Here is a 9025-nt window from a genome sequence, read left to right as displayed (position 1 = left end):
GTCTACTTTAAGGTTCACAGATGAAGGTAGAAATACAATGGTTTAGCGGAAGTCTACAATATTTATAATGTGATTACCCCAATAATTGTTAAAGCCAAAAGTCAATTTCACCTTTGAAACATGTTTTATATAATTCCTCTTAATTTATTAATTTAATCATTTATTTTATTTATCATAATTTATACATTCATTATTATTTTATAAGCTTAATCTAAAATTACCAAAAAGTTGTTTATGATCTTAATCAAATTTATTTGAGAACTCCTAAAAGAACTCAACCAGAATTCCTGAACCTCCGCCGGAAGCAGTGATTGACATTGGCCTTGACACCCTGGCAGCGGTTGTTCCAAGCCACCCACGCGGAGAATCCCTGCTGCTTCCTGATATACTTGGCACAGGCAATTGAATACCGGATATCGTCACTCAACAGCAGGCGGCAGGGCAGTCGACAGAGATCGTTGGAAGGACGACCATCGGCGGGTTTGCACCAGTAGCGATCGTTGATCTGGAAAAGACCCCAGTCCACAGAGCCATCCGCGTTGGATGGATTGATGGCCTTCGTGCTGAAGGAACTCTCGCCCTCCACGAGGCACAGCCAGTCGGGTAGCTCGTTGTAGGGCATTCCATATCTATAAAGCTGGCGGGCCAAACTGCATCTGCCCACCTGCCTTCCATTAGCCTGTGATAACGATAACGAGAGAACAAGCAGCCAAATGGGCCACATCTTCGGAAACAATGACCGTTTCTAATTGGGAATCATCGCTTTTATAGCCTTCTAAAGCATGGTGACTTGGGCCAATCTAATTTTTACAAGCACTCATTTGGACAGCTCTGAAGTGTGGCCCACACTCGAGCATAAATTATGTACACTAGGCGACAAAGATCAGAGTGCTAAGTGCTACTATACTGAGCCAATTCTTTTGAACCAAAATCACTTTAGCCAGATTAGCATTTGAATCAAATGATTAATGACACATGTTTCGAGATAAATTCAAAAGAATATAAGACAACTTAACGAATGTTTTAATAATAAAGAATTGTGGCCCGTTGACTAACAGAAAGTTTTTATGGTAAATCGGACACATATGTGTTCTGTACCATAAGGTATAAGGATCAAAATGTATATTTTCTTAATTTTATAAGTTAAATTAAAGTTGTATAGATTTTCTAGTACCATACAGATTAAATGTGAAAATTCTTTAAAATATTAGTTTTAGTGTAATGACAACTTAGGATTAGGGATGTATATTACTATAGATTTACAAAAACAATGTTTACTAATCTGACAATAAAAAAATTAAACATATAATCCGACGACTGGTGACAATGCTTTATTGTTTTGCGACAGAAAAAGTAAAATTTTAAGGTGGAAATAGGTTAACTAAGATTTCTGTAGGAGTTCTAGATATAGCAATCTGAAATCTCTGTTTTGCAGATCAGTGTCGAACAGGCTTTCGATTCTCGAGCCGATCGGGCCAGTTTCGTTAATATATGGAGTGGGAATGGCTCGCCATTTAAGCGAGGCATCTGCCTGGCCCCAGATTCACTTTCAATGGATTCTTTTGTACGGTGCTCAGGTATTATATAACCATATTGACAGCTGGAGGGGCTGGCGCACTTGAGATCGCGTGTGCGCCAACAATGAAGCGATTAACCGAGAGCCAAGTCGTTCAACTTTCGGACAACTCGTTTTATTGTCGTAAAAAGGCGTACAAAAATATGCAACAAAATATGCAAACACTACTATATATAGAATATCCTTATAACTAATGAATCTCTTGAAGTTCCTGAGCTGGGGGCTGTTTTATCTCTTGTTCCGTGGGCTGCTGGTATCCTTGTTTCGGCAGGAACTGCCGCTTTCTGGACGTGGGACGCACCACAATGTGTGCCACACAGGTGCAAATGGCGGCGATGGCAAAGTATTTGAAACTTTCTCGTCCTCCCAGGCTCTTAAACATCAGTCCGCCGATCAGGGATCCAATGGAGAACCCTAGACCATCATCCATTCCAGCCATCAATCCCTGGACCGTAGCTGAGGTTCCCGGAGGAGCCACCGCCGAGGCGTAGGCCACGATGCAGGTGTAGCACAGGGCATAGGTGATGCCCTGGAAGAAGAGCTCCACGCCCACCAGATACCACGGATTGGGTATCCAGGAGATCAGCGACAATCGCACGGCGTAGAAGAAAAAGCACATGCTCATGCAGTGGACATAGCCCAGTTTCTTGATGATTTTGCCGCTGTAGAAGAAGAAGGGCACCTCTCCCGCCAGACATTCGGCGGCCACCACGAGACCTTCGATCAGCTTGATCTGGTGCATATAGCCCGTGGCCTCGGCCACCTGCTCCAAGTGCCAGAACATGAAGTATATGATGAAGGAGTCAATGATGCCAGCCATGGTGGCGAAAAACAGGAATACCAGGATGGGTGGCTTGCGAACCAATTGCCAGACATCGCTCCAAATGGACTCGGATCCTCCCAGCTTGGGCAGCTTTAGCTTGGACACACTGAATAGATCCAGCAAACTGAACACGCACATGATGATCAAAGCAGGAGTCAGACTTTTGACTGCATCCGAGGTCCACCAGTTGACCACGATGCCAGCGAGCAAGGCGGTGGCTCCAAAGCCAATGGTGCCCCACACTCGTTGGGCTCCATACTTGCCCTGCTCCTCATCGCCAAGCAAATCAAAGCAACAGGCATCGGATATGGAGTTGGTCACGTTGAAACCGACGATTCCAATGCAGAGCAGGCATACGAAAAGCCAGAACTTTCCAGCTCCATAGATACAGCTGTCCACAGGGCGCACTTCACAGGATACATTGTTCCATTCACTGGTCGCCGGTTGAGTAAGGCAAATGTGATGCGATTCGTTGCCATGGAGCAGGTTCTGGCTGAGATTGAGACCCGCCTCATGGGCTACGATTAGAACGGAGAACTCCTCCTCTTCCTGATTGCATTTCGCCTGGTGAGTCGTTTGGCAAAATGCGCTAGATGAGTAGATATTCGGACTGCAGTCTTGTGGATTCTCCAGCACCGTCACATTCCACTGCGCACTGCCTTCCTCTAAAGGCATTAAATGTGAGTTGTCAGGAAGAAAGTAAAATCCAGCAAAGGCCAGGGTCATGACCAGGATAAGGGCGATGAAGATGAACTTGCGGAGGCTCTGTAAAGTGAACGTGGGTATTAATAGTTGATAAATATATATATAAGCGACTATCTGAAGCTCACCGTAAAATAATCAGCTAGGAAACCCACCAGGGGTTTGGCGAGGACATAAAGTATGGGCAAAATGGCCGTTATATAGCCCATTACATCCGGTGGAACCCCGATTTGCTTGCCAATTACCGGCAGTTGGGGCAGTATGGGTCCCATTGCTATAAAAGTTAAGAATAAGGCATGTTAGACTAACGTACAAAAGTAAAGTAAATATCAATAGTATAGAAATAATTGGGTTTCAAAACGCACAAAGCTAATTTTCAGTGGAACTTTCCACAAAGAAAGACCTAAAGACTTTATGACACTTGTTTGATTTTTGATTAACTGACTGAATTTATTTTAAAAAGGCATGAAAACATAGAAAAAAAGGGTCTATACTATGAATTAATTTATTAAAACATGTTTTGCTTGGCATGATTTTTGAATGATATCCAGTCAGTTAGTCAAAAACAAAGCAAGTGTCATAAGGCTTTAACAGTTTACCAGATTTTCTCTTCATATATTCGATAATGTCACCGATAAGAGTATTTCTGATATGAAGTAATACCGAAAATTGATTATAATCGCTCAATTATTGTGAAATCGGTGCTAATTTAGGATGGCATAGATCTTCCTTTTATAGATCTCAAAACTTACCCGCCATGAAAAAGAAATAATGTGCCTTGATGGGCAGCAGGCGCTTGTTGAGTCGCACCATTGTCAAGTCCTTAAAATATGGCTAATCGTTGAGTTAAAAAACGACAAAATATATCACAGTTTATATGTCTCCATGCGATCCTCAGTTTGCTCCAGGTGAGAAGGTGTTTCTACCCAGATAAGATCATTATTTTTGCACGTCGCCTTTCGTCTTTCACCGTTCGACGTTGGAAAAGATCTGTCGTCTAGTGGAATTAGTCTGTAAATAGCCAGCGGTATGGATGTAAATCAGAGACTGCTAAACGATATCTAATCTTCGTGTGATAAGAAGCTTGGCCAGACTATATAGAAAGTTGTAATCGGCTGCATAAAAGTTCTAGGATGATAAGCTAAAGCATAAGTCTTTCGGAATAACAAATCTTATCGGGCCTAAGACTATTATAATGTTTGGACTAATTAAGTTCCCAGGCGTGATAAAGATTTTAGGGCCTGCCGTAATAAATATGCCTTTGAGGCATGTCGAAGATACCCACTTTTGAGGGCTTTAAGTCAATTAGTTAGAGCGTGTTGTGTAAATTGAATATGGCTTGGAATAAAGTGTATGTACTTTGTAGATAAAAACCGGTTTACGATTAACTCGTAAACTTGACACAGAAAAAATTATACTTAGCAAACCCGAAAATAATAATGGCTAGCAGCAACTTTCCAAAACCGATCATTAATCAAACACAAATTAAAGATTTGGAAATCCCTAGGAAATAATAAGGGTGTTACTGCAAAAAAGCCAAAGTGCGTGAATAAACTCAATCTGAACAATGGTTTTAAGGTGAAAACAGGGAAGCCATAGGAATGTTTTACTTTTCTGTATCGATCAAAACATTTGAATACAATGAGATTGCACTGCCGAACGGTAAATTATATATTTATAAGAGTGAATTTTTAATTATCTGCCGAACAATTAAGTTCACGCGATTATAATCCACCCACTAGTGACGATATGTCTGAGATCAGGTTATATACGGACGCCGAGAGCTGCGGTCAGAGACTGAAGAAAATGCTGAAAGCCCTGCAGTTTGTATGGCAGCTGATAAGTCGAGTCGCCCGATAAGGATTCAGTCAATCAAATATGGTGTTGTATACATAAAACCCGGCATCGATAAACTACAGATTGGGGAGCGGCCAGAAGAGACTGGGTATGCCTTCCAGGTAATCCCCCCTATTCCCAGCACCGCCCCCTTATTAGAGGTGCTAATCCATCAGAGAGTTATCCAAAAAACCCCAGCTTGACTCATCAGCTGTGCGTAGTTCATTGTTATTTCGCTGTTCCGATGTTCCGCCGGCGATCTCGTTCTGCAGCCTGAGCTTACGGATCGCTTGGATTGCTCGGATCGAGTTTTACTCGCTAGCATCTGGGAGGGCTGGCTTCAGTCGCCGTCGATCTTCCACTGCGAGCGGTTCGGGCTTCGAAGCTGAGACTACCCTGCACTTCGTATCAAGAATCTATATCCATATATTTGCAAGCGGTTCTCAACGCGTTCTCATCTAACCAACTTAATCCCGACTTGTCGCCGATCTCTAGTGACAATTAACGAGTTTCGGTTGACGCAATCAGAAATGCAGTGGCTTACATCTATTTTGGTGGGGCTGTTCGCCTCGGTCTTATCAATATCAATGTGCGTAGCTGTGGAACCGCTGGATGATGGCAAATGTAAGTTGATTAAAGCCGAGGGGGCGGATCTGTTTGCGTCTGAAAGTATAAAAATAAAACAAAGCAAATTGGGAAATTAATTGAGTCATTTTCGTGCCCAAGCTGGAGTGGGTTGTTATATCAATTACTCTGTTATTAAATGATGTTTTTAGAAGATCTTTTGAATATTTATATTTTTAACTGCTGTATTATTGTACTTACTTAAATAATGTACCCTTTTGAAGCTTTTGAAGCAAATACTTGCCTTTACTTATTTTGAAAAACCGTCTATTAGTGTCAATATATGATTAATGCATCTCCTCATCCAATTTTTGATCAATTCTATAATTACTAAACATATTCATATTTTAAATTCATAATATAATCTCCAGCTACAACGTTAGTCTATTTAAATACATCCAGCAAATATGAATACAAACGTTGAATAACAATATAGCAGTTGTAACAGACCAGCCATGGATCAACTTAGTTTTTATGTAAATTTGTTTGTCTTTAATTACTGAATTGATAGTTACTTAGCATATTTCAAATTCGTAATATCTTCCCAGGCTACAATGTTAGTCAATTTAAATACATCCATCACATAAAAATACACTTTTTACTGAAAATTCTGCAAAGTCAGACCCGCAATTAACCATGAAAGTCGCGTAGAAAACCTCGTATCATGGATCTTAAGTTCGAAATGCACTGCGGGAGAGCAGCCGACCTTGGGGCCCACGACTGGGTGTAATCAAAACCCGCTAGAGACAGTAAAAAAGCCGATCAAAAACCAGTCCCGACCTTGGAGCTCGTGATCCACTGCCCAAAAAGCGGCCCAGCCCGGCAGTACTGCCTTGTCTTGAGTTCCCAGCCTTATGCCAATTCTGCGAATGCAGCCAACTTGTTCAGATTTCCCCCGCTCAACTGACGCACCTGAGGGGAATTTTTAATCTTAAAAAAACAAGAGTGAAATACCCTCAAGATAATATCTCCACCGAAAACTGCATGCGGGAGAGGCTCTAAAAAAAATCAAAAAAAAAAAATAAAAAGATAATCATAATTAATGCCGCTTCTGGCAACAGGTTTTTACCGGATTATAAATAAAGATTTTAGATATACAGAAGTCCGAAACTAAATGTATTAACTCGCTCCTCCTCTTTCAGTGCGGGTTTGTGTGGTGGAATCGCGTGGCATTTATCGGAAAACCCCCAAGTTCTGCCCGCTGCTGGAGGCCAAGAGCAACATCGAGTGCGTCATCGGCGTGGACCGGTTGGACTGCGTGAGACGCATCCACAAGGGCACTGCCCACTTTGGGGTGCTCACCTCGGAGGACCTGGTGGCCGCCCGCTGGGCCAGCGTGGAGATCCTGGTGGCCAGTGAGTTGCGCTCCCACGAATCCCACTTTGAGTACGAAATTGTGGCGGTGGTGGACAATCAAGCCAACATTCACACAGTCCATGATCTTCGAGGTGCCAAGCTGTGTCATCCTGGCTACGGTCTGGGCAATCACTGGACCGAGGTCCTGGCCAACGTAGGTAATCTTCTCCAGATTTTTAAGCTCAATCTTAAACGTTTTCTTCGCAGTACTTCGAATCTGCCATGGTTTCCAAGACATGTGATCCCGAAAAGACCGTCACGGAGGATAGGATTGCTTCCACGGCCAAGTATTTTGGCCCCAGCTGCAAGGCAGGTCCCTGGGTACCCGATCCCAAGCAGGACCGCATCCTCAAGAGCCGCTATCCCTCGCTGTGCGAGATGTGCTATGAGCCCGACAGCTGTGACCAGACAGACAAGCACTGGGGGCGACGTGGAGCTCTCTATTGTCTGACCAGTGGTGGTGGCAACGTGGCCTGGGCTCGTCTGGATGATGTGCGCAGTCATTTCGGGGTGAGATTGCAGGATATATCCTTTAGAAAAAGGTGAAGTTAATCATTAATTGAATTTTTTCTTAGTTCTCTGGCATTGCGGCTCAGGCGAATCCCTCGGAGTACAGCTACCTGTGTCCAGATGGCCACCTGCAGCCGATGAACGCCAGCCATCCATGTGTCTGGGTGGCCAAGCCCTGGCCCGTGGTGGCTGCCCGGCGCACCCATGCCGCCCAGGTGCAGCGCCTGGTTACTGGACTCACTCACGACGAGCCGGACAGCTGGCAGACTGCTCTGCTGAGTCTTCTGGAGACATACCACAGCTTCACTGTTCCACTAGACAATGTGATAGCCATCGATGACTATTTGGACCAGGCCACCGCCTTCCAGTCGGCCTACAGCTTCCCGGAATGCAATCCACCGCGTTCCATTGTCTTCTGCACCACGTCCATCATTCAGCATGTGAAGTGTTCCTGGCTGCAGGAGGCCTCTCAGGTGTATGGTGTCCAACCGAATATCCAGTGTGTGAGGACCATGGATGTGCAACAGTGCCTGGATGATACCAAGTTCAAGGCAGCCGATGTGGTGCTGGTGGATCAGGAGATGCGGGTGAAGGCCCAGCGGGATTATGACCTGGTGCCACTGCTGTACGAGTTCGCTGCAGATATGCATGACCGGTATGTGACCATTGCCGTGGTGCACAAGGATTCCAAGTTCCAGAGCTTTAAGGATCTGCGGGGAGCCAGAGCCTGTTTGCCCTCGTACGAGGGCGCTGCCCATTTGTCCGTCCAGGAGACGATAGTGAATGCCACGGGCAAGGTGCACTCGCTGCACTCCTTCTTCCACCGCGACTCCTGTTTGTGGAATCCCCAGAAGGGTCGGGAGTGTCCGCTGCACTACCAGGGCGATGAGGGTGCTCTACGTTGCCTTTCCGAGGGCGCCGATGTGGCCTTCCTGAGCTCCGATGTGTACAAAAAGTATGTGGCCGGTAATCTCACCTCGGATTGGTTGGCTCGTGGTAGCCACAAGGACTTCCGGGTGCTGTGCCCCTATGGAGGCATCGAGAAACGTTCCAACTTTGAGTACTGCTACCTTCATTGGACCACTCGTGGCCACCTGATGACCCACAATTCCACGCTGACAAGGCGCAACGAGATCTATAACTCCCTGAGGGATATGGATCAGTTGTTTGGCCGGAAGTACAAGAGTGAGACGCGTCCGTTTACCCTCTTTGGCATTTTCGACAAGAGGAACAATGTGCTGTTCCATGACGCCACCGATGGGCTGCTGGGCCTCCAGGAGCTGCACCGCGACAATGCAAAGCGGGTGATGGAGCACATCTATGATCGGTACACCAATACCCAGTACTATAAGAACTTTGACGAGAGTGGAGCCACGAAATCAAGCCTTAGTTTCGGGATTTTGCTTGCTTGCTTTTTTTTGGCAGTGTACCGTCACTTTGCCTAGTCTCTCGAGCTCAAATCTAATCTTATTTATTGTGATATTACGCTAAACTTAAGTTAAGAATAACAAGAGCTTCAAACAAAGCTGTATCACCAATTAGAATTTTTTAATTTTCAAAAGGCGGTTACTTTTGGCAGGTAGCTATCGATAGCATAA

The 9025-nt window shown here is 44.7% G+C and overlaps 3 protein-coding genes across 6 annotated transcripts; 1 reads left to right on the top strand and 2 right to left on the bottom strand.

Annotated features, from left to right (window-relative positions):
• Positions 1–259: 259 nt before the first annotated feature.
• LOC108008926 (lysozyme P) lies at positions 260–759 on the bottom strand. The gene has a single exon (XM_017072835.4). The coding sequence runs from the start codon at positions 722–724 to the stop codon at positions 275–277; it is 450 nt and encodes a 149-aa protein (XP_016928324.2). The 5' UTR covers positions 725–759; the 3' UTR covers positions 260–274.
• Positions 760–1669: 910 nt separating this feature from the next.
• Positions 1670–5605, bottom strand: LOC108009659 (major facilitator superfamily domain-containing protein 6). 4 transcript variants are annotated; one of them, XM_036813155.3, is made up of 4 exons: positions 5482–5605; positions 3854–4112; positions 3230–3375; positions 1670–3164 (listed from the first exon to the last, which is right to left on the bottom strand). In XM_036813155.3, the coding sequence occupies exons 2-4, from the start codon at positions 3912–3914 to the stop codon at positions 1767–1769; spliced, it is 1605 nt and encodes a 534-aa protein (XP_036669050.2). In that variant the 5' UTR covers positions 3915–4112; positions 5482–5605; the 3' UTR covers positions 1670–1766. The 4 variants fall into 4 exon arrangements, with proteins under 4 accessions (XP_036669050.2, XP_016929669.2, XP_036669051.2 ...); XM_017074180.4 differs by lacking the exon at positions 5482–5605 and adding an exon at positions 4841–5124; XM_036813156.3 differs by lacking the exon at positions 5482–5605 and adding an exon at positions 4712–4829.
• On the top strand, positions 5335–8965 carry Tsf3 (Transferrin 3). Its single transcript, XM_017074177.4, has 4 exons — positions 5335–5561; positions 6704–7071; positions 7125–7427; positions 7493–8965. The coding sequence occupies exons 1-4, from the start codon at positions 5468–5470 to the stop codon at positions 8870–8872; spliced, it is 2145 nt and encodes a 714-aa protein (XP_016929666.2). The 5' UTR covers positions 5335–5467; the 3' UTR covers positions 8873–8965.
• The last annotated feature ends 60 nt before the right edge of the window (positions 8966–9025 follow it).

Source organism: Drosophila suzukii, chromosome 2R (genome assembly GCF_043229965.1).
Source record: "Drosophila suzukii chromosome 2R, CBGP_Dsuzu_IsoJpt1.0, whole genome shotgun sequence".
NCBI classification, from domain to species: domain Eukaryota; kingdom Metazoa; phylum Arthropoda; class Insecta; order Diptera; family Drosophilidae; genus Drosophila; species Drosophila suzukii.
The sequence above is the reverse complement of the archived record's forward strand: the minus strand, read 5'-3'. Positions and strand labels throughout refer to the sequence as shown.

Bases quoted from the DNA above. Each gene is read 5' to 3' on its own strand.
- Tsf3 (XM_017074177.4), top strand. From the start codon at position 5,468: ATGCAGTGGCTTACATCTATTTTGGTGGGGCTGTTCGCCTCGGTCTTA. The intron at 5,562-6,703 runs GTAAGTTGATTA...CTCCTCTTTCAG, and splicing joins ACCGCTGGATGATGGCAAAT to TGCGGGTTTGTGTGGTGGAA. The intron at 7,428-7,492 runs GTGAGATTGCAG...ATTTTTTCTTAG, and splicing joins ATGTGCGCAGTCATTTCGGG to TTCTCTGGCATTGCGGCTCA.
- LOC108008926 (XM_017072835.4), bottom strand. From the start codon at position 724: ATGTGGCCCATTTGGCTGCTTGTTCTCTCGTTATCGTTATCACAGGCT.
- LOC108009659 (XM_036813155.3), bottom strand. From the start codon at position 3,914: ATGGTGCGACTCAACAAGCGCCTGCTGCCCATCAAGGCACATTATTTC. The intron at 3,376-3,853 runs GTAAGTTTTGAG...TAACTTTTATAG, and splicing joins TTATTTCTTTTTCATGGCGG to CAATGGGACCCATACTGCCC. The intron at 3,165-3,229 runs GTGAGCTTCAGA...TTCACTTTACAG, and splicing joins TCCTAGCTGATTATTTTACG to AGCCTCCGCAAGTTCATCTT.